Below are 22,430 nucleotides of genomic sequence, written 5' to 3'. Positions count from 1 at the left end.
TCCCCTCCCAATATATCGCCCTACTCGAGACGATAAAACGGGGCCCACGCCTTTCACTTGTTTTATACGGAGTAATATTGGTGCTTTCCCCAACTGGCACCCTCCCCTCTGAGTATTTCGTCTTTAATAAGACCCTATTCTCAAGGCATTGCGTTTTCTTGCAACAGACCCTCGATCTTCATTATATCTCACCCTCTTCTCTCGACTTTGACTCACTCTCGTCGTCGCTTGATTCCCACTATTGGATGAACAATGTCCTCCATCATGGCCTCTATGAGTGAACTATTTTGGAGTTTGATTGATCCTTGGCACTTCATGGCCTTGTCCGCATCTGTCAGTATCTTCAGTCCGTCTCTGTTCTTCAAGTTCCCAACCATAAAACCAGCGGGACGTCCTCATTGCCCCATGTACTTGCTTCTCCTAAGCTATGGTCAATGAAGCAAAAGCAGGACACACGCAATAAATGTTTGACTGTATTCTTGTTACTCTTTTTTTATGAGTGTCAATCAAGATTAGAATGCCCACAATGATGCTGACTTAACGCCGTACCTAGTGGCTACCTCATACCGTTGTCTCACTCCTCAGAGACCGCAACTTTCGCGTGCTCCTCTCGCCCTCGGCGTTGCAAGACGCCTGGTTCGGCCACTTCTGGGGCTGGGCCGGCCCCAATGTCAAGATGAGCGCCGAGGCGCGAGTGATTCCCCTGCTCGAGGGCCGCACCAGTGGTGGCCAGGTCGTCGCCGCGCCCACGGGACCCGGCATCGGCGGCGTCTGCATTGAGACGGGCGCCGGCAGCGGGTTCTGGGTCGACATCTTCTCGGACCGCCACCTCAAGCCCGCTGCTGCGGCGGGAGACGGCAGCAAGGCGGCGTCGGGCGGCGCCCGGAAGAAGGTCACGCGCGTCTACGGCGTAGAGCCTAACCCGGGGCAGCACGCCAGCCTGCGCCGCAAGATCGCCGAGGCCGGCCTCGATGGCGTGTACGAGATCGTGCCCGTCGGCATCGAGGCGCTGGGCCAGCCCTCGGCCAAGTGGGACGGCCGGGTCGAGAAGGAGAGCGTCGACTGCATCGTGTCGATCCTGTGCCTGTGCAGCATCCCCGACCCGCAGCACAACCTCCGCGAGCTGTACGGGTATCTGAAAAAGGGCGGCCGCTGGTACGTCTACGAACACGTCCGAACTGACGTGAACTGGGGCATGCGCGCATATCAGGGTACGTCGTCATTCATGAATTTATCCCCTTCCTTCTTCTCTGTATAGGATTTCAAGATCAGTCGCTGATGCCTGTGTCGCAGCTTTCGTCAACCTGTTCTGGCCGCAGTTCCTTGGCGGATGCCAGTTATGCCGCCCGACCGAGCAATACCTCAGAGAGGCTGGTCCTTGGGCCAAGATTGACGTCGGCCAACCTGCGGACGAGCCGTGGCACCACTCCGTTCCCCACGTGTTGGGTGTTTTCACGAAGTGAACACTGAGTTCTTCCCGATAGCAGCCCTGGATTGGGAGCAAGTAGAGAGCCTCAATTTCATCATGTGTGAATAAAGTACAAGGACTTGGCTCGTTATCCATTTACCTTCGACGCCAGAAAAAATCATATATATAGTAACGTGATTCAAGTTAGATAGCTTTGCCGTAGCTACCCCCGGGGGTCTTGCAAAGAATGAATTACATATTTCCTGCTAATTCCTTTAATTCACCAGACCTTATGACCATAATCACAGCCGGCTATTGGAAGCATCCCCATGAAATACTTGGACAAAGGTATAGAGGCTCGATTGCCCGCATTAGGGGTCTATCATCCGATATCTATCATCTCTAATTCCATACCTAGCTTACATGAATAGAAATTGTGGCATAGTCGCGTAAGCTCCGATGTGAAATTCAGAAAACTTTTGTGCGGATCACCCTTTCACTTTCTTGGGAGCTTCGGTTCAACAAAGTCCCAGGACCATAAAGAGTGTTGAAGACATAACTAGTGCAAGAGAAGGCAAGGCGCTCACGACTGCTAGCGACTCCTCGGAACTAGATGTAGAATTTGGTGTCAGTTTACTCACAACGGTTTCGGAAGGGGGGATGCTCGAATGAAACAGGGTTGTCCTCACCTATCTGCTTCCACGCCCGAATTCCTGAGGTATGCAGCAAGTACAGCGCCCCAGCCGCCTTGGTTGTCTTCTTGTGTCGTCAAGTCCACGTCTCCGTCAGTAGCGTCATATAAAAGATTTGCTGTGGACTTGCTGCTGAGTGAGTACATGAAGGTTGATTTTGCACCGCTCAGATATATCATGTTGACCTCGCATATGTAGCCATAGTCTTTGCAGTCGGCACCTTGCCATTTGTTGTTGTTCATGCCGTTGAAGAAAACCCAGAGCGCCGACCCGTGGACGATTACATTGCTGCTGTCCACGGCGTGATGGCCCCAGGCCCGGTAACACTGACCGTTCCCCGAGGCACCTTGGTCGGCGCAATTGGCGAATGTCGGATCACCATACGTGGTATTGGGTCTGGCAACCTGATGTTAGCCTCGGACATAGTTAGATTCCCTGGGGAATGAGGCACTTACGTCCATGGTGCGGGAGCGTAGTTCGGCTGATTTTGTCCTTGCCAGTAAGGAGCTTCCGTCTGCTGGAGTCCAATATAGACATTGGACGCCTTATTTAAAGAATACTGATACAAAGTGCAATGTTCGAACGAAGACCCGACAAGCCAGGTAGGTTGTGTGCTCTCAATCAGTGCTCCCCGGCCTACCGCGATATTTTGCGCCTCAGGCCCATCAAGCCCGTGATCGGCCACCCAGCCCCAGAGGTTCTCAGCATACAATGATGCAGTGCTAGTGACATGCAGCAATGCGAACGCAGCTTTGCAAGTTGAGGTATCCGGCTCTGTACAGTCGGTACTTATACGCGTGTGTCGTGAGCCTCCGACCCGGAGGACGGTGTTCCAGACAGCCACATCTCCAGCACTGTTGCCGGCCATATTTACCTGCATCAAGATAGCTCCTGGCAATACATCAGACACCTCGACAAGGATGTCAGAGATCTGCACCGATCCCTTGTCGCCAGGATTTCCGATCTCGAAAATGGGCGTTGGCCTGTCGGGGTTCAAGAATGCTGAACCGTTCCCCGTGAAAGTACTAAGTTGTTCTCCAACCAAGCGAGTTCCTGACGGGATGTGAATAGTCTCCTCGGTGACGTAAATTCCTTGAGGGACAAAGATGATCTTGCAACCCGCATATTTTCTCAATACTGCGTTGATGTTGGGTCCATCATTATGCGCATCTAGCTTTGGTAAGCTTGTAGTTTCGAGCATGTTTCTTGCAGACTTACTATCGCCATAGACAGGGTATTCAGGGTCCCCCATCAAACTTCTGACTTCGCTTATATCGTAGCTCTCATACTGGGGCGCAGCTGTAGTGAAGTACTTATCGTTCGAAAGCAGCGATGCTGGTCTATTGACCTGATGAGACTTGCCATTTTGGCGACCTCCGGGATTCACATTGCCCATAATCCAACTCTGACCAGCTGGGACCGAGTCCTGAAGTAAAACATCACCACCAAGAGACTTGACGGCAACCGTACCACTGTCAGAGTGGAAGTTCTCCAGCGTGAGAGAGCCTTGCCCGCCTCCAGAGACAAAGGCATGAACACCTGCGTCGCAGTTACTCACGGAGGAATCCACGACTGAAATAGCACCAACGGCAGTGCTTGTGTTGATCCCATAGTCGCAGTTGGCGAAAGTGATATCCTGGAAGGTAGCGACCCACACTGATGTGATGTTGATGCCGATGCCACACCCATCGAACGTGAGGCCTTTGAAGTTGTATTGCTGGTTTCTGAGCTGAATTCCTACCGCTCCTCCTTTGAATGTCTGTCTCGGGTTAGCTGATCTCTTGCAAATGGCGCAAGAGATTATACGTACGCAATCGGCAATGATGACCCCTGAGCCACCGTCACTCATGGTTATGCCCTTGTGGCTCGAACCATCTGGCATCGTAATATGCACATTATTCATCGAACACCCTTGAGATACCGACCAATCAATTGCAACAGCCTGCGTTGCCTTCGCGATTTCTGCTGTGTCAACAATTAAGTTTCTTACAGCCATGTAGAAATTCTTCGTCGCGGAGCCATCTCCTTGGTGTGAATCATATCCATGAATGACTGGGTCTTCCTGTAGCTCCGGGTCTGCTATCAGTGTAGGTCTAGCATTCGTCAGTCAGATCGATTCACAGTATGACGATATATTTTCATGACTGACATATTTATCGGATCTCCAATCAGATAGGTTGAAACGAGCATCTGCACTGATGCCTTGATCCTGTATTTGCCTGGTGGCACATAGATGTAGGCTGGCATCGTCGTGACAGTATTTCCAGTCCGATTCCATGCTTCAAGACTATTGTTAGTTCACAAACCAATAACATTTCCAGAACAGACGGACCGTTGATGGCCTTGTTGAACGCCTCGGATGAGTCTTCCGCGCCTGTGTTATCCGCGCCATACTGGATGACCGTACGGTAGTATTGGTAAGTAGTATCTCCGGCGGTAGGCGTTGATCCATTGTGTTGGATTGCAGCTCGCCACCAAGTGGTAGGACGGCCTACTGCAGGACCCGAGCAGCCATCGCGCGCAAGTAGATCTCCTCGGAGACCTTTGGCTTTAGATGCGCGCTGTTCCCCAATGTGTTGCGCTGTTGCAGATGCAGTGAGCAATGCCGTTACAAGAGCGACGAGGTGCATCGCGTCTTGTGAACTTGAATTGGTAGTGTGGACTCAACCCATCATGTCTTCTGCAGTTGAGAAAGTGAAGTAGCGAGCGACGCTTGTCGACCTCGTTTCAGTCGCGAAGAAGTTCCAACTCGGCCGTGGTGTGCAACACCTAGGCTGAGATCAGCTCAGGTCTGTGGATTGTGAGCGGAGCGGACTAACTGCGTTATACCCCCTTGCAGTTGCCTATGAGGACCAGTGGGGCGCGCTTGATCTCAATAGAGCAAATGATCAACGCCGCAGTCTGTTATCGATGGTCGTGAAGAAGCATTGCAGACGTTTACTTTCAACGTGCACCCAGATGGTCGGTCCCGGTCGTTGGGCGTTGGCACTAGGTAGACTTCTATTTATAGAATTGTCGCTATGCCAAGGTATTCCTGCCGGTGTGAGCACAGGGCGTCGAAAAATGAGAGATATGCAGCTGTGGACGATTTTTTATTTTATTTTTTTCCACAAGAGGTATATTTAGCTAGAAGGACCATATGTGGTCTATAGATCAAACTGCTCAATAGACTTACTTGATCAACAAGGGAAACAACCAAATTCGAACCAAGAAGTGGTACCAAGGATAATGCCACAAAAAGAACCGCAGACTCGATCACAGAGGAGCCATCAGTGCAACTGCTTCTTGAACCAGTTGACCGCTTGGTTTTCGGCCTGTGCACCGAGCTCGGCTTGTTTCGGATCATTTGGATCTCCTCTGATGGCGAAGCCGTGTTTGGCACCATCGTACACCACGACTTCGTGGGCGTTGTCCTCCTTCGCCTCCAGGATTCGCTTCAACACCGCCATGTTTTCACGGCCCAAAAACTGGTCATCTGGGCCGTTGGCAATACTTATGGGACGCCGGATCCCCTCGATATCCTTTGGGACGGTGACGAACGAAGGGTGCGCCGTGAAGCCGCAATCAACGAGAGGCAGCGTCTCTCCCGAGCCCGAAGACGATACTCGGGTATGAGGTTCATCCCTGGCGAGAAAGATGGTATGGTTGCCACCCCAGCAGAAACCAGCCACGCCTATCTTGAGGCGTTGGGTCTCGAAAGGAGCAGGGTTCGATCGGAGATCCTGGAAGAACTTGGTGAGACGGGGTCTTGTTGCACTTTCGCGCGTCCAGAACAACCATGGTATGATGGCGACCGAGAGTCGCAACGCCCAGTATGGCTTCATGACCAGAGTCGTAAACCAGCTAGGTGATGGGCCCATGAGACCATCTCCTGCCGATAAGAGGCGTACATCAGGCGCGCAGCCTCGGGGTAAGTTAGACAGAATTGCAAGAGTCAATTGAATAAGATTTACCATTCATGAAGTCTGGTAGATATACCAAAAGCTCGGCTCGCTTGGCGTAGTTATCGGCCAGCGCTCGTGTGTTTTTCAGCTCCCAGCCAAAGCCATCTGAGATGATCACAACTAGACCTTTCGGCTCGACGCCGCCTCCCGGTCTTGCAACATAGACTGGGAGGCCGTGAATCTGCTCTACAGTGCCAGTGAGTACGGCGTCGCCCCTCAATGTCCCCGTGAAGCAGTCGGGGCAGAATCCGGGCGCAGACATGATCGGTTAGTGACCACAAACAAGAACGTTGGATCGTCCAGCAGCTGACATGGGGGCAGATGTCAGACGTATGTAAATTTATCATGTTTCCTCCCCCCCCCCCCCTTTCTCCCGGTCGTAAGCGCACTTGACACTAGACACTCATACGCCACAAAGATAGGATGCGTTATCCGGACGGACACTACAGTACAGTGCAGTGCGTGACACCACACGATAAGATGCCAAAGCAAGGGTTCGGTGGCCTGTAGTGGGGCAGCCGCTAATGGCGTGCTGTTGGGGGGCAGAATTCTTCGCCTATTGGGTCTTGGCACACAGATCCGCTGCTTCTATACCTTTTCGACTGTTGGACGAGGCCACACCTAAGCCCTGTTTTTCCCTCTATCAGTGGCTATTAGGCAGTCAATAGTATAAGCTTGGTTTAACTTCCCGAGTTCAAAGATGGTAGGCTGAAGCATCTTTAGTTTTACCTCTGTGTGTCCCTCAAAGGCCAAAGTCGCTCAACAGATTTTCTCACTAGGTCCACGCAGACGCGTCAAATTTTGCCCAAGGCGTCACAAAGGCAGAGGCCTATGAGCAGGTGCTCGCTCAGGCCGAAGGTCTACTTTATGAACAGAGAAACTGGGTAAGCCGCACCTCGTGTATATAGTAGAATGTGCTTGGCACTGACGTTTGGGTATGATGTAGGTCTGGTACGTCTGCCAGTAGCCTTATGCTCACAAATGCCCAATGCTGACTTTCAGAAGCAACACGGCAAATGTCGCTTCGTTGCTGTGGCATGCCTATAAGTCGTTGCCAGCTCCGAGCAACCAAGTAAACTGGGCAGGTAATCAATACTTATCCCCAACAACTATCATGCCCCCTGGGTTCTCATCCGCAGTACAGGCTTCTACACACTAGACCCGAAGGCCAGCCCCAAGCAGCAACTCATCCTGGGTCCCTTCCAAGGAAAAGTCGCTTGCCAGAGCATTGCCTTTGGCCGAGGGGTATGTGGCGCTGCTGCCTCGAGCCAGACAACCCAACTTGTCGCAGATGTAGATCAGTTCCCTGGCCATATTGCTTGTGACGGTGACAGCAGGAGCGAAGTCGTCGTCCCGATCACGGTTCAGGAAGGGGCAATTTCCAAGCTGGTCGCCATCATCGACGTAGACTGCGCAGAGCTTAACGGGTTCGACGAAGTTGACAAGAAGTACCTGGAACGACTAGCAGAGCTCGTAGGAAAGGGCTGCGACTGGTGAACAGCAGCTGAGCTGAACCTGGACCGCCCAGCCCTGGACAAAATCAGGATTCCAGCCTGTATGACTATACGCTATCTTAATCAATGGATACATAGCCGTGTACTGCCAGCCCAGCTGCACCAGTAAGACAGCGATCCATTGAGGGATTACGGCTTTGGGCGAAGAAAAGCTATTCAGAAAGACAGAGGAAGACTAAAAGGGGCAAGAGGAACTTCTTCTACATCCGCCAATGACCGGAGTATTTCGAGGTTCGTCTCTCAGGTTTGCTATGGTTAGATTCACTATAGAAGGCAGACCCAGGGACCTCATGAATGAGTACCAATCGTTGCAAAGTCACTTAAAACCATGCCTAAAGCCCTTGCGTCCAATCACTTCTTAAAAACTTCAACCACAATAAACATGTGCAGCGATGTACGCTTGCATAGGTCAGAGAGTTCGAATGATCTCATGAATAAATTATATTGATCTATTTGGGCACATCCGGCTCGTCAAACCGGACCTTACCCGCACTCACGTCGGGGTAGACATCGAATCTTCTCTGGCCGACAAGAGGTATATTCTTTCGCGTCTCCTCGATCTTCGCCCCGTCGAGCTCCCAGCTGACGGTACTCTCCTTCTCGTCCGTCTCGACGAGGATCTTGGCCATGGGGTCTGCGATCAGGCTGTGGCCCCAGGCGTGATACGAGGCGTTGACGTCCCGCGCGGGGCTGCACATGGCGACGTAGATCTGGTTGTCCATCGCGCGGGCCTGGGCCTGCAGAGCCCAGTGCAGCGGACCAGTCGTCGTGTTAAAAGCGCCTGGGTATATGAGGGCAAAACAGCCCTTGCGCGCCGCAATGGTAGCCAACTCCGGGAACCGGATGTCGTAGCAGATGGCAATGGCAATCTTGCCGTAGTCCGGGAGCTCGACCAGCGTCACCTTGTTGCCAGGTGATAGCACATCGCTCTCGCGGAAGGTGATCTTCCCCGGGATGTCGATGTCGAACAGGTGGACCTTCCGGTGACTAGCAAGGAGCTTGCCGTCCGGGCCAAAGATCAGCGAGGTGTTGTAGTACTTCTTTGAATCGGGGCTTGGGTCCGCCTCTGGTATCGAGCCGCCAACGAGGTACGTTTTCGTCTCGGCGGCCATCTCGGAGAGCGCATGGTAGGAGGGCGACTGCTCCTTGGAAGGCGGGCTTGGGAGCAGAGTCTCTGCGTAGGAGGGAAAGTAATCACACCCATAAGGCGAATTAAAACACTCCGGAAGGACAATGATCTTCGCGCCGCCCTGGGCAGCCTCTAGGACCTTTTCCCTCGCATGCGCCAGGTTCTCGGCCTTATCGGCGCCGCTGGCGAGCTGGATGCAGGCCAGCTTCACGGGCTGCTTGAGCACCGGTCCAGTAGATGTCGCCATGGTGCGGGCCAGGGGTGCGAGACAGGAAATTGGCGAAGAGGATGGGAAAGACCTGGTGAAGACTCTCAAGGTCTTTAGAAATGGCCTCATGGCGACCGCATATCGTCGGGGCCGGTCGGCGAATGGAAGCGAGATCGGGAAAATTGGTAGCTCTTGAGGGGCTCCGGATAGGCCCTCCTATGCTAAGGCCGACGCATTGGCGGGGCGGACTGCGGGGTGGGAACAATGATGCAATCAGCGGATTGGCCTTCCTTGTCGGAGTTGATAAGACCACGTCCGACAGGGTGTACCGATTGTCATACTACTCACTATGTTATGCGCCTAGAGCCTGGTCTCCTACATTCAAAAGGCAGTCATATAAGGCGCGCATGTTTCTTCATGGCTTTGACTTCAACCTTAGATGTCATTGAATACAAGTAGTGTTGATTTCTTCATGTCTAGCTTCAAATCGACCACTGGCTGGCACCAGCATCACGCTGTTGCTCTGAGTTCAGCAGTGCTTCCAATATTCCCCTATGGCCCCTTTTGTCTTTTCTCTACAAAATATCGTCCAGTCGTTGATCGTCAACTTCATGTTTTTGGTATTTATTTTCCTTGGGAGAGCAGCCTATTTCTTCAGGGCTTCGGCAGCAAAGGTCGGCAGGACAAAGGCGGCCTCGTGAACCTTGGAGTTGTAGTATCTGCACAGCTTGACCTCCTCCTCAGGGGTCCACTTCCTCAGGGGCTTGGTGACATCGCGACCGGCCTCCTTGCAGCAGACCATGAAGCCGATCTGGCCCGAGGGGTAGGTGGGGATAGTAGTGAAGCCGTACTCAGCAACGGGGAAGACGGCAGCGCAGTCCTTCTTGACCTGCTGGATCAGGGGCAGGTGCAGCCACTGGCTCTCAGCTGTGACATGGTATCAGTAACTTGAACAAAAGCGTGGATGCATGAGAGCAACAAACCCTGAGTAGTGATGACACCGCCATCGCGGAGAGCATCGTGCAGGAGCTGGAAGTAAGGCTTCTGGAACAGGCTCTCAGCAGGGCCCTCGGGGTCAGACGAGTCAGTAATGATGACATCGAAGCAGTTCTTGTAGTCATCCAAGAACTTGAATCCGTCACCGACGTGCACCTTGGTCTTGGGGTGCTTGAAGCCCTCAGCCATGACGGGCAGGTACTCTTTGGAGAGACGGATGACGGCCTGCACTCAATCTTAGCACATGAAGCTCAAAATATGCCGGGTGGCTGGAGCTCACCTCGTCGATGTCGCAGAGAATGGCCTCCTCGACGCACTCGTGCTTGACAACCTCGCGGAGGACACCACCGTCACCACCACCAATGACCAAGACCTTCTTGGGGTTGGGGTGCGACATCATGGCCAAGTTGGTGATCATCTCCTGGTAGGAGAACTCATCACGCTCGGTGCACTGGATGACGTTGTCCAGCACCAGGACGTGGCCGTGCTTCTCCGACTCGAAGATCAAGACGTCCTGGTACTTGCTCTTCTCGTGGTGCAGAACCTTCTTGACCTTCAGGGTCATGGCCTGACCTGTGTGGCTAATCAGTCCTATCAGTCATGATATTGATGGTCTACTCGTGACTTACCTGCCCACATTTCAGAGATCTCCCTGAACCAGCCATCTGCGATCTGTTAGCCCAATTGCCCATCTCTCACAAAAAATCAAAAGTGTTGAATAAGATGCTAGTCACGACAAGGCAAAGGGAATGGTCTCAGATCAAATCATGTAGCAGATCGTGACCTTCAAACAAGTCGTCCTTGGGAAAACCCATCCCACTTTAGCGCGGGGTAGGCATGTGAAAGTCGGGATGCGTGGTATTGTCGAAACATTGGAACAACGTACCCTTAATGGTCGGGTGAGTGATTTCGGACATCTTGGCAAGGTTATTCAAGGACGTTTTCGAGAAGGATTGTCTGTTTGAGGGTTTCTGCTTTGCAGATGCGATGTTGAGAAAAGCACAATTGCTGCCCCGAGTATTGTGGATCGTTTGGTGCTGCCCGATTATCCAAGAGTTTGCGCTCTGCCCTGAAAATTTTTTGCTGGAGACGAAATAGCCGCAACCAGCCGGCGTTGGGCGCCAAAGCTTAGATAATAATGGGCGAATACAAGACGACCGCATCACAGTCGCGCACCATACGTTTGTTATACAGCCGCGCGGTTACGAACTCGAAGATATCCAACTTGTCTCATACCTGTCGGTAGCCTCCCGTGACGGTCAGACTCATTCCCCGATACGGCGGGCGTGCATTGCAATCCCCGATCAAGCCGATGGCTCAGCAAACCCGGAACCCCCACCGATTGCTGAAGAACTGATCGGGAAGGCTCTCTTCACTAGCGCCCGAACCGTTCAGCACGGCGTCCGTGATTCGATACACGGACCCAAAGCCAAGTTCCGTCGTCTCCGTCACCCTTCATTGGAGGACATCGGAGGAGCCGCAGTGCTGTCAAGGCGCCGGTACGCACGTGGTTCTACGATTATATGCGTCTTAGATCGTTTCCCAGGAACGGTCCGCTTGACTAGCCCAACGGCACGTCACGTTGGAGGAGGAGGCATCAGTGCCTAGCCCAGCCCAGTCCAGTCCACGGTATTGTGCGGGTGGTAGCCCCAAATGACTTAGGCGAGAAATCTTAATTGAGGCACGACATGCACCAGCAGAAAAAGGCCCTCGACGTTTTCGATTGCACTGCTGGGGTACGAAGTACTCCATCGTCGAGAACGGCTCTAGGCCTGGCCACGGAGTGGGCATTTACCCAATCATGGCATCTGCCCCCATGAAGCCCGTAAATCGATACCGTTGGCGACCTTCTGGCCTCCTGCACCTGTATGTTAAGAGTGTTGAGCGAGCGTGGACGCCTCCTTGCCGCAGTTATGCAGGTCGGTAAATGGACTGGCCGGCAAATGCTATGCGGTGCGTGCCGCGCTGGATGATTCATCACTGCCTTGATCCTCCAGGCACACAAGTTGTTTCTTGCAGAAATTGGTTACATTGTGGACAACTCTCGAATCTTAACGAAATACTAGGCACGGTGCAGGCAAGCTGCCACCCCGTGCCTCGTGCGAAGACGCAGCCTGCGAGCAAGGCTGATCTCCCCGTTGTAACCAAGGCCCTAATTGGGAAAGCCCCAGCAATGGCTGAAACAGCCGACGACCCTTGCTCCTCCTTCATTAGGTCAATGAATTCAACCGTTCGTAGACTTTTTCGACATCAAACATCAGAGGGGAGGCATGATAATAATACGAACGATATCCAAACACGCCACACGTCTGCAGCTTGAAGCATGTGCAAAGATTCGGCGGTTCTAGTCATGCCTCGTGTCTGATCTGGTGTAGACGCAGGCTGCAGCGGACTACAACACAACACCGTCGTCGTAGGCCCAGAGAACCACGCCCAGGACGCCCAGGATGCCCTCCCGGCTGCCTGTAGAGAGGTTGGCTGTCATGAGGCCGCTGCAAGTCGATCACTGCCGGGGGCGTATGAAGCAGGGAGTTAGTGATGTGGTCAGCATGGGCTTTATCGTACATATTTGCTTCTATCAGGTCTGCCTACGAATCAGGTATGTAAGAATTGTACTACACAACCCGTCTGCCTGTGGTCGTGAGTGGCCAGTAGGTCTCGCAGCCTGTGCCCCCAGTCAGCAGCCGGTCAAACACTCCGCCACACCAAGCCTGGAGGCCAAGCATGCTCTTCCATCGGTTTGCTCCAGATCCACTCGCGGGAAGAGACAGCCGTTCGCAACGGCTGACTCGTGCGAGTTGTTTTAACGACCAAACTCGAGACTTTTGGGTTGCATCGTTGCATCGCCATATCGCCATCGCGACCATCCATTCGAAACGCAGAGGCATACACAAAGCAGGGAAGTACACCAGCAAGCAGACATTGAAGAAATATAGCCCCAATATTGGTAACTCCAAAAGTCTGCAGAGGTTTAGCCGTTTGCCCCCTCCTGGCTCGCCCCAGTTTCCAGCGGGACGTCGGCGTTGTGCTCCAGGGTCCTGGTTCAGTCGGATTCCTTAGCAGCTTACACAGAGATGGAAACAGCCCTCCCGGGCAGGGGGAGAGCCGGATCCATCCGCGCAGCTCGTGGGCCAAGGGACAGCACGAACTTCCCAAAATCCTACCAATCCGCACCCAACCCGCGTGTGCAGCTTGCATACAGAACACATGGGGGGACGGCACTAACGTGAGAGCTAGGTAGCATCTACGGAAATTTATCCAAATGACCAGTGTGGGAAACTGCTTCTTAGAGCCGCCCGAGGGGCCTGTTGTTTTCCTCCCATACTCAACCTGATATCGCCTCGGTTTCTGTGAACATAGATAGTTAGCATCTGCACATAAGTACCGTAACCAAACCCAATAGACTCGAATTACTAATCCATGATTAACCAGAGACTACGCGGGAGTGGAATGAATCAGCTAGTTACTTAAGTAGTTCTGCTAGTCTGACCGAAGTCAAAGCTGCTGCCCGACTAGGTCATGAGATTGCAACAAACATCGTGCAGGAAAAAGGGTGCCACACTCGAAAGGAGCATGGTAGGAAAGCAACTTTTGGTCTAGCGACCCCTGTAGCCTCGAGGTTAGGTGTGTTGGGTTTTCCGGCTCCCCTGAAGAGCAAAAAAGCAGCTAACGAGTAAGGGTTCTTTCACCCACTTTTGATCTCGTTTCGCAGCGCTGATTCGACTGTCCTGCCTGCTAGCTGCTCTGCTGCACATGTCTCATCAGCGTTCAACGGCCAAAACGGCCTCAGGTCCCCCCCCTAACCTCATGGCACCCCGGACAGGTATTTTGCGCTCGCCCAAGGCAATTTTCCTTCGCAGGCATGACGCTTTGTGCATCACTGACCACTTGAGGACTTGTAGGCCCCCAGCAGACCCGGCCCATGCGTTTGTGCGCACGCTGGATCAGGCGACAGGATGGCTGATCGCTACCGCTCGTATGCGCAAATCGATTCGTGTGGTGCCCCGAGAAGCAACCAATTCATGGGTGTGGACGCATGTTGTCATGTAGCATGCATATTCCAGATCGCTACTTTTAGCTACCAGAGATACATGTCGGGGGTCTGTTTTTAAAGCGAGTTCCCCTTAATACTCCAGCGTCCGCGGGTGACCCTGCGACGTTTGGCCTCATCGTCGACACTCCTCTTTTTTTCGACACTTAGTCTTTTTTCGTGCCACTCTTTTTCCGCAGCATACAAGCCAATTTTATTCCAACCTGAGACACCAAAACTGCCGCTTGCATAATAAAGCAGCAGCTGAGACCGTATTGGCCTTCTCCATCTGATTCTGCTCCTTCGTTAATGCTTGCTGTTGCTGGTTCCGACCTCAATCGCGCAATCCATAATAAGCTCGGCATTAGTCTGATCTACTGGTGACTGCGAAACACTAAGTTGGAGAGACAATTCGTTAGTTTGGGGCGAAAGGGGCACGTAGCTCGATTCGACCTGAAGCGACATCCAGCGTCGTTCCCAGCTACCTCTTATCTCCACCTTGCTGTAAGGCGCACTCCCTCCCTAAAGCTCAGTAGCCTACTGTGTCGTCGGTGAAAGGTGATAGAGCTCCGGGCCTGTATCACGACACGAGCTCAACAGCTTTGTTCAGAGCAGAGCAAAACAAAGCCAGCCGACACCCCGCGCCGCCAGCGCACGACAGACCCTCGGCCACTACTTTGGCGAGGCCCAGAAGCAACTGCCGCTGGAGTCGCTGCCGCCAACATGTGTTTCGGAAGCAGGAAAACAGACGAGGAGGGTGCCAACAAGTCTCGCGAGCTTGACAAGATCATTCGCCAAGATGAGAAGCGAATGGCGAGGGAAGTCAAGCTGCTTCTGCTGGGTACGTAGCTCTCCCTCCGCGGCAGGATCCTGTCTCACTCAAACCGTGGCGCAAAACGCTGTGTCTAACATTGGGCTTGTCGCACAGGTGCCGGTGAATCGGGGAAGTCAACCGTCCTGAAGCAGATGAAGTTGATATACGCACAAGGATTCAGCAAGAACGAGAGGCTTGAATGGAAGCCGGTGGTGTTTAACAATGTTGTACAGTCGATGCGTCTCCTGTTTGATGTCATGACCGATCAAGGAATTCGTTTCCAGAATCCCGACAACGAGGTAAGAAGTCTCATGAATGTTTAGTCTACGCGCACTGGCACGGCCAATTGTGTGCGCGATCAGCATTCAGCCCAAGTAACTAACCATTTGTCTCTACAACAGAAGAACCAAGCTCTTGTTCTCGCTGACCAAGAGATCTCGCCGAACGACAACCTCCCCGACGACTATCTCGAGCCAATCAAATCATTGTGGGTGGATTCCGGCGTTCAGCAGGCTGTCATGAAGGGCAACGAATACGCGCTGCACGACAACTTGTCATAGTAAGTTTGCGATTGAACCTGTTTTTTTTTTTCCGCTTTTCCCGCAGCTGACAAACTTGCCCGTAGCTTTTGCGACGATCTCGACCGATTATGGGCCAAGGGCTATGTGCCAAACGATCAAGACTTGCTGCGCTCGCGATTACGGACGACCGGTATTACTGAGACCATTTTCGACCTGGGCCAGCTTACATATCGGATGTTCGACGTCGGTGGCCAGCGCTCCGAACGCAAGAAGTGGATACATTGCTTTGAGAATGTTAACTGCCTGCTGTTCCTCGTTGCCATCAGTGGTTATGATCAGTGTTTAGTCGAAGACAAGGACGGTGTAAGTGAGCCTGGCACTGTTTCACGGCCAGAACTGACTCGAGGATCTATAGAACCAAATGAACGAGGCGTTGATGCTGTGGGAATCGATCGCGAATTCGCACTGGTTTACCAAGTCCGCCTTGATCCTCTTCCTCAACAAGATGGATCTTTTCAAGGAGAAGCTGTCGTCGAGCCCGATCACGAACCACGGCTTTGTCGACTACCAAGGCCCGCCGGATGATTGGAAGCAAGCCAGTAAATATTTCATGGACAAGTTCAGGGCTCTTAACAGGAACCCCGAGAAGGAGATCTACGGCCACTTCACCAACGCTACCGATACAAACTTGCTGAAGATCACCATGGGCTCGGTGCAGGACATGATCATCCAGCGCAACCTGAAGCAGCTCATCTTGTGAGTCAGTCTCCAGACCTCAGACCGAGCTTCGGCTCTGTTTCTTCCTGTGTTTGCATCTGTAAACACAAGCTCCGGTACTTCTCGCCCACCAGCGATTGAAGATGCTCTTCTTGCTTCTTGGATCCTTCGGTCCTCGTGGAGCCGCCCAACTTAACGTGCCTTGTGGATGCAACACATAGCAAAAGCCAAGGCTGAGACTTTGCATAGAATATAGCGCGCGCTTCGGCACCTGAGTGCTGGTCTCGAACTATCGACTATCGCGAAATACGCATATCTCACGTGCGAATCAACCACGCCGACACCCGCTCAACACAACCTACATCATAGAAGCGTGTCCCGGTGTGGACATGGGCCTCCAGCCTTGGCTTACTGTGGCTTTGGATATCAAATGCTGCACTCTTCACGACTACTCAACTTACTTCACGGGTTACACATGAATCTCCCGACCTGTCGCCTCGGCCCGGGGGCAGATTTAACGAACGGCTGTCGACTCGATGTGCATATCTAGCGGGAGCGATATTCTCACTTTTTCGGGCGGCTCTCTTGATTTTTTTATCATTTATTTTTATCATTTTGACGATCGATACCTCCAAACGTTTCTTTGCCCTAAGCAAACGCGACGACGAATGACGTGGGCGATGGCATATGATCTTATAGAGCCACATGTGGTTAATAAAATTAAACGGATCAAATGCTACTTCTCTCGGGCCGCCTTCTGACAGAAAGATTAATCTTGGGACGAAAGAGTGATGTGAATACGTTGTACTAACTCATCTCTGTTAGCCATACGTATCATACGAAGTATGCAGATGGGTGAAAACATAGCTGAACACAAAACCCAAAAAAGAAAAGAGAATGGTCGGGAAGCTGATCGAGATTCTATCCCTCTCTGCTAGGCATTCGTATGCCGCAAGTGACTGTTCACACATAAGCGTTGACTCCCTTTTCGCCTACCGCAGACGTTGATGACCTCCCCGAAAGACACGAGTTAGTAGGATGGGTCACTTCAACTACCGTTTCGATGGATTGTCTGCAATATCACACAAGTAGAAAATGTGTGGTCGTGATAAATCCAACCCCGTGATGGAGAGACCAAGTCATCCGTCTGACTGTCTCCAGGCTACATATGTACATTATTCGGACGTAGGGCACCCATTCTTCATGCCCGTCTGTAGTGGATCTCCCCACACTTTGTCCGCAAGCTGGAGTACTGTGGTACCGGAAGCCTGGGGCTCTCATGTCATGGAATTGACCAATGACGAGCTCCCTGCCAACGGCTTGGGGTCAAGACACGGTCTCGGAGGATTTGGGGCAGTCTCCAGCTTGATCGACGCTATTGGGCAGCCCGGCAGGGATAGTTTCAGCCGGGGCAACGGCAAGACAGGGGTAAACAGCGATCATGATGTTGTTGACACTGGTTTCTGCTCCCTCCAGAGTATGGGTGGTTCTGCAGAAACTAAGTGGTTTTCAGTTTTCCGTGGCTTCCCCGATTGTCAGACTTCTAGTTCGAACTATCTGTGCGCAAACAGAATATTGAAGTACGATTACACGGCCGTTCTGCAAGAGCGCGTTGTGCATTTCACCGTCGCGTACTTGAAGCTTGGTATTCCGCCCTCCCAGCCCCGGCGAGCCGCGATGGAGAGAGACGGTTTCGCGCGGAACCATGAACCGAGCAGCAAAGCCAGTGATGCGCTCATGTCGCATACACGAGAAACAGCAGCTATGAAGAGGGATCCTGGTGCGGCCGCCCACGATACGGGCTGGTTCTCTCGACTCCAGCAGCGCTTCCCCATACTCCAGAAGAAGCGAGGCAAAGCCCTGTTGATATTCATCCTCTTACTTCCGCTGCTTGGTCTATTGGGCCTACTGGCTCTACGAAACAGAGGAAGTGAAGTGTCCAACGGCGGTGATGGAGACAGCGGAAGCACCGCAGGAGCTATCGCCGACGATACCTATTTCTATGGCCAGTCTGAGGCCGTATATCCTTCACGTAGGTAACAGCGATTATCTTCACTTGGATTGTAATTGACGACAAATCAGCTACCATGTCTGGCACCGGTACATGGACCGAGTCTTACAACAAAGCCTCGGCGTTGGTGCAGAATATGACCATCGAAGAAAAGGTCAGTCTGACCACTGGTGCGGGTGCCAACACTGGCTGTGCTGGCAACATTCCCGCCGTACCACGGCTCAACTTCACGGGAATGTGCCTTATGGATGCCGGGCAAGGCCTTCGCGCGACAGACTTTGTCAGTGGCTGGCCTAGTGGGATCCATGTAGGCGCAAGCTGGAACAAGAATCTAACCCGGCAAAGAGGCATCGGCATGGGAGGTGAGTTCAGGACCAAGGGCGTCAACGTTGCGCTTGGCCCCGTAGTAGGGCCGGTGGGTAGGGTCGTGAGGGGCGGCAGGAACTGGGAGGGCTTCGCCGCCGACCCCTATTTGACTGGGGCTTTGGCTTCTGAGACAATACTGGGCATCCAGTCCGTCGGAGTCATCACGAGCACGAAGCATTTTATCGGCAACGAACAGGAGACCAACCGCGTGCCTGCCAATGGCATTGAGGCAGTTTCCAGCAATATCGACGACAAGACCATGCACGAGGTGTACCTATGGTAAGTCTTGTCCTGTGCTTCCAATACTGAGATGACTGCTAAGCTTCATGCATTCAAGGCCATTCCAGGACGCTGTGAAAGCCGGCAGTGGCAACATCATGTGCAGCTATAACCGTGTGAACAACTCTTATGGCTGTGCCAACAGCAAAACTCAGAACGGTCTTCTGAAAACGGAACTTGGTTTCCAGGGGTTCGTCGTATCTGACTGGGGCGCGCTTCACGCAGGTGTTGCTTCAGCCAATGCAGGAATGGACATGGTGCAGCCCAACGCTGCAGAGTTATGGGGCGATAACCTGATCACAGCTGTGAAGAATGGTTCCGTCTCAGAGTCAAGGTTGGACGACATGGTTACAAGAATTGTAGCGACTTGGTATCAGATGGGACAAGACCGAGGCTTTCCCGATCCTGGTGTAGGAATGCCGCAGGATCTTACGAAACCACACGCCATCGTGGACGCCAGGAACGAGTCGTCCAAGCAGATTCTCTTTGATGGTGCTGTCGAAGGCCATGTCCTCGTCAAAAATATCCGCTCGGCACTTCCGTTGCAGAAACCCAAGATCATGTCATTGTTTGGCTATTCCGCGAGGAACCCCGATCAGTGGAACTACAATGCCACTGGTGGAACATCAGCCTGGATGTTCGGTGGTGAATCAGCGTTTCTCGGTCGCTATATCACCGGTGCCTTCGATCTCGACTCATTGGAAGACATACCGCAGATTGCCCCAGACGGCACGATCATCTGTGGTGGTGGTAGTGGTGCCGTGACGCCAGCTTTCATCAGCTCGCCTTTCGATGCCATCTCTTCTCGGGCATACGAAGATTCGACAGCCTTGTTCTGGGATTTCTTCAGTCCGGAGCCCTACGTCAATGCAGCGTCCGAAGCCTGTATAGTCCTGGTCAACGCGTTTGCGTCGGAAGGCTACGATCGACCGGGCACCCACGATGACTTTACAGACGGGCTTATCAAGCATGTTGCCGATCGCTGCAATAACACAATCGTTGTCTTCCACAATGCCGGTGTTCGCCTGGTCGATCAGTTTGTTGATCATCCCAATGTCACGGCCGTCATCTTCGCTCATCTTCCTGGGCAAGACTCTGGCCGAGCTCTGGCGGCACTTCTCTACGGAGACTCGAATCCTTCTGGGAAGCTGCCTTACACAGTAGCTCATAATGAGTCTGACTATGAAGCCCTCCTGAAGCCCTCGCCGGCAGAAGGGATATTCGTGAAGTTTCCACAGTCCAACTTCACAGAGGGCGCATACATTGACTACCGGCACTTCGACGCCAAGAATATTACGCCTCGGTACGAGTTCGGGTTTGGCTTGTCCTACACCACCTTCAACTACTCAAGCCTCGAGATCACCAAACGGGAAGGGGCGGGCACGTCGAGCTACCCCGTCGGAGACATTGTCGAGGGCGGCCAGTCTGACCTATGGGATGTGCTCGCCACCGTGACCGCGAGAGTCCAGAACGTCGGTGAAGTCGATGGCGCAGAAGTTGCTCAACTATACGTCGGTATCCCGGGAGCGCCGGTCAGACAGCTCCGTGGCTTCGACAAGCCATTCATCAACGCCACGCAGTCGACCACGGTCACATTTGACCTCAACAGACGTGATCTGAGTGTCTGGGATGTCGTTGCACAGAAATGGCTCTTGCAGAACGGGACGTACGATATCAACGTCGGTGGAAGCAGCCGGAACCTGCCGTTGCAGGGCACCTTGACCTTTTAAGGCGTCTTGCATCCGGGGAACAGGACCGAAAAGGAATATAGCGCTGCGGGTAGCCGGATAAGCAACGTGAAGCTTTGCATATCACCCCATGCGTCTCAGAGCGTAGGCGCCATGGTGTTCAGTGGCGTACAGGTTTAGGGAAATTAGAACTTCTTAATGCGGAATGATGATAGGACGATGATGATGATGATGATGAGTGATTACTCATCTAATAATGAGAAAGATGCCGGAAAGTACTCCCGGCGAAACCGGTTTGAGAATCTCAATAGACGTCAACGCTATGACAGCTGGTAGACAGTGATGAGTTGATCGCAGACGATGATACGATATTCAGCCTTTTGCATGGTGTTCCTGAACAGATGTCTCCTGACTCTATGCTGACTCGCGCGTACTCAGTTAAGATGGTGCAGCACTGCCGATGTGGCATGATCCCGAACTTTAATATCCAAATATAACTACTAGTTTGCGACCTACAGGAAGCTTGAGTGTATCTGCAGTCTGGCAGTCGGGTCATCTTGCTCATTGTCAGACAATGTCCAAGAGTCCTGGCGTTGCAATGTTTGGCCTGGAGTCACTGAGTGCGCGGTGGTTGCCGGCCCCAGCACTCGACAGTACCGGCCCAAGCCAGGTGAGTCGAACCAAAGGATAAAGTCAAACGACTTACATCCATCCAATCGAGGGCTGTCGGCTCTGACTCCGCCCCCGAGGAGTACGTGGGTAGGGAGGGCTGTCATTCCCCAGGTGCTTTTCGTGAGTCCGCTCTAATGCACATGTTTCGGCATCAGGTTTAGGGTTGGGAGGGAGGGAGGATTGAACGTCAGGGGAACGTCAGGGGTTCCAGGCTACCCTACCTGCCCACCTACCCTGAAGTGAGTGCATCACAGCTTGACAACAGCCAGTCCGACAACGACCACTAGCCTCGATGTTATTTTGTAGTTACCGGTGCGCAAGAAGATCGGCGGCGGGAATGAAGGCACGGTAGCCTGTTATTTCCATGACCGGAGTGTCTCGTTGCTGGTCTACGTGCTGAATCACACCTAGGTAGCTGCATCTTCTTGGGATTTTGTGGGTTTGGGAACTTTGCAGCCATCAGATAACGGCTGCATGGTCACAGCGGACGCCCCCAGGCAAGGTAGGAAGAATATCAGATCAATCCGGGCCATAGGTTGAACGACAAACAATATGTTCCCCGTACGGAACTTGGCTACGGACGTAGGCCGACCGTGGGATCATGTCCGATACCCGGTCAGCTAGGTCACTGCTATCCCCTATAAACCCTGAGCGCCATCCGATTCGAGTGTACACATATCCCAGGTTGCGTAGATTTAACGTCACTGCAAGCTTGCCCTTGGAGGGATTCATGCATCGATCTGCCGGGGCCTGGCAAGCCCCACTTCCCCCCCATTTTGTATCTGCACCTGCGTATCCGTACTCCATGCCACAGTTAGTCGACGCCATCAAATCACTGCCGCACAATCGCCAGGGCTCGACTCCCGTGCCATCACTAATCCGCCCAACTAGTCTTTGTCGTGGTTCCATTGGCACTGCCGAGACTCGAGAGTCGACAGGTCCAATCCCTCTCTGGCGCTCTCTGCGTGGCTCCACACGCAAAGTATCGTGCCTGGCACATCGTGTCTCAACCCTGGGCGGGAAGGCTGATACAAGTGCGCGCCAGCCGTGGGCCTCCCACTACGAGCAGCTGAGCTCGAGGGGCTGAAGCCTCGCATCTATCTGCTGGATTCAACACCACCTCGACTCTCATCCTCGTTGTCCCTCAAAAGCAATCACCTGGGGATCTAGACCAATTCTGCCCGGTTTCCACCCGGTTTCCACATTGTGACAGCTCAGCTCGGGCCCACCGGCATCACCTCACAGCTAGCGTGAGGCTAATCCTCACCCACGCCGCGCCGCCTATTCTTGCAGCGCAAAGCCTACTTCAACGCCGACCGAGTGTGCTTCATCTCGCCTCCGGGCCTCGTTGCGGATCTCTTGTTGTCGGACACAACCTGGAATTGCTTCGCTCCTGCGCTCAGCCAAGAGATCCCCAGATCCCGCCCCCGTCCCCGTCCCC

At 53.0% G+C, this 22,430-nt stretch overlaps 8 protein-coding genes across 8 annotated transcripts; 4 read left to right on the top strand and 4 right to left on the bottom strand.

Annotated features, from left to right (window-relative positions):
• Window positions 1-264: 264 nt before the first annotated feature.
• On the top strand, window positions 265-1,463 carry JN550_001952 (uncharacterized protein; the record flags this gene model as incomplete). Its single annotated transcript, XM_049313193.1, has 3 exons — window positions 265-333; window positions 554-1,211; window positions 1,294-1,463. The coding sequence occupies 3 exons, from the start codon at window positions 265-267 to the stop codon at window positions 1,461-1,463; spliced, it is 897 nt and encodes a 298-aa protein (XP_049176013.1).
• A 463-nt stretch (window positions 1,464-1,926) lies between these two features.
• JN550_001951 (uncharacterized protein) lies at window positions 1,927-4,730 on the bottom strand (the record flags this gene model as incomplete). Its single annotated transcript, XM_049313192.1, has 7 exons — window positions 1,927-2,017; window positions 2,098-2,496; window positions 2,556-3,270; window positions 3,319-3,859; window positions 4,091-4,193; window positions 4,250-4,379; window positions 4,433-4,730. 7 exons carry the CDS (start codon window positions 4,728-4,730, stop codon window positions 1,927-1,929), a joined length of 2,277 nt encoding a protein of 758 aa, XP_049176012.1.
• Window positions 4,731-5,369: 639 nt separating this feature from the next.
• Window positions 5,370-6,306, bottom strand: JN550_001950 (uncharacterized protein; the record flags this gene model as incomplete). The annotated part of the gene is made up of 2 exons (XM_049313190.1): window positions 5,370-6,004; window positions 6,054-6,306. 2 exons carry the CDS (start codon window positions 6,304-6,306, stop codon window positions 5,370-5,372), a joined length of 888 nt encoding a protein of 295 aa, XP_049176011.1.
• Window positions 6,307-6,744: 438 nt separating this feature from the next.
• On the top strand, window positions 6,745-7,541 carry JN550_001949 (uncharacterized protein; the record flags this gene model as incomplete). Its single annotated transcript, XM_049313189.1, has 5 exons — window positions 6,745-6,747; window positions 6,824-6,928; window positions 6,991-6,995; window positions 7,050-7,129; window positions 7,189-7,541. 5 exons carry the CDS (start codon window positions 6,745-6,747, stop codon window positions 7,539-7,541), a joined length of 546 nt encoding a protein of 181 aa, XP_049176010.1.
• Window positions 7,542-8,007: 466 nt separating this feature from the next.
• JN550_001948 (uncharacterized protein) lies at window positions 8,008-9,024 on the bottom strand (the record flags this gene model as incomplete). The annotated part of the gene is made up of 1 exon (XM_049313188.1): window positions 8,008-9,024. One exon carries the CDS (start codon window positions 9,022-9,024, stop codon window positions 8,008-8,010), a length of 1,017 nt encoding a protein of 338 aa, XP_049176009.1.
• A 517-nt stretch (window positions 9,025-9,541) lies between these two features.
• On the bottom strand, window positions 9,542-10,808 carry JN550_001947 (uncharacterized protein; the record flags this gene model as incomplete). The annotated part of the gene is made up of 5 exons (XM_049313187.1): window positions 9,542-9,822; window positions 9,879-10,116; window positions 10,172-10,464; window positions 10,521-10,556; window positions 10,778-10,808. The coding sequence occupies 5 exons, from the start codon at window positions 10,806-10,808 to the stop codon at window positions 9,542-9,544; spliced, it is 879 nt and encodes a 292-aa protein (XP_049176008.1).
• Window positions 10,809-14,644: 3,836 nt separating this feature from the next.
• On the top strand, window positions 14,645-16,016 carry JN550_001946 (uncharacterized protein; the record flags this gene model as incomplete). Its single annotated transcript, XM_049313186.1, has 5 exons — window positions 14,645-14,762; window positions 14,850-15,034; window positions 15,137-15,294; window positions 15,361-15,619; window positions 15,672-16,016. The coding sequence occupies 5 exons, from the start codon at window positions 14,645-14,647 to the stop codon at window positions 16,014-16,016; spliced, it is 1,065 nt and encodes a 354-aa protein (XP_049176007.1).
• Window positions 16,017-17,257: 1,241 nt separating this feature from the next.
• JN550_001945 (uncharacterized protein) lies at window positions 17,258-20,359 on the top strand (the record flags this gene model as incomplete). The annotated part of the gene is made up of 3 exons (XM_049313185.1): window positions 17,258-18,005; window positions 18,056-18,629; window positions 18,688-20,359. The coding sequence occupies 3 exons, from the start codon at window positions 17,258-17,260 to the stop codon at window positions 20,357-20,359; spliced, it is 2,994 nt and encodes a 997-aa protein (XP_049176006.1).
• Window positions 20,360-22,430: the final 2,071 nt, after the last annotated feature.

This window comes from Neoarthrinium moseri, assembly GCF_022829205.1.
Source record: "Neoarthrinium moseri strain CBS 164.80 chromosome Unknown scaffold4_Wmoseri_CBS_16480, whole genome shotgun sequence".
In the NCBI taxonomy this organism is placed as follows: domain Eukaryota; kingdom Fungi; phylum Ascomycota; class Sordariomycetes; order Amphisphaeriales; family Apiosporaceae; genus Neoarthrinium; species Neoarthrinium moseri.
Note: the sequence above shows the minus strand (reverse complement) of the source record. Positions and strands in the feature narration are given on the sequence as shown.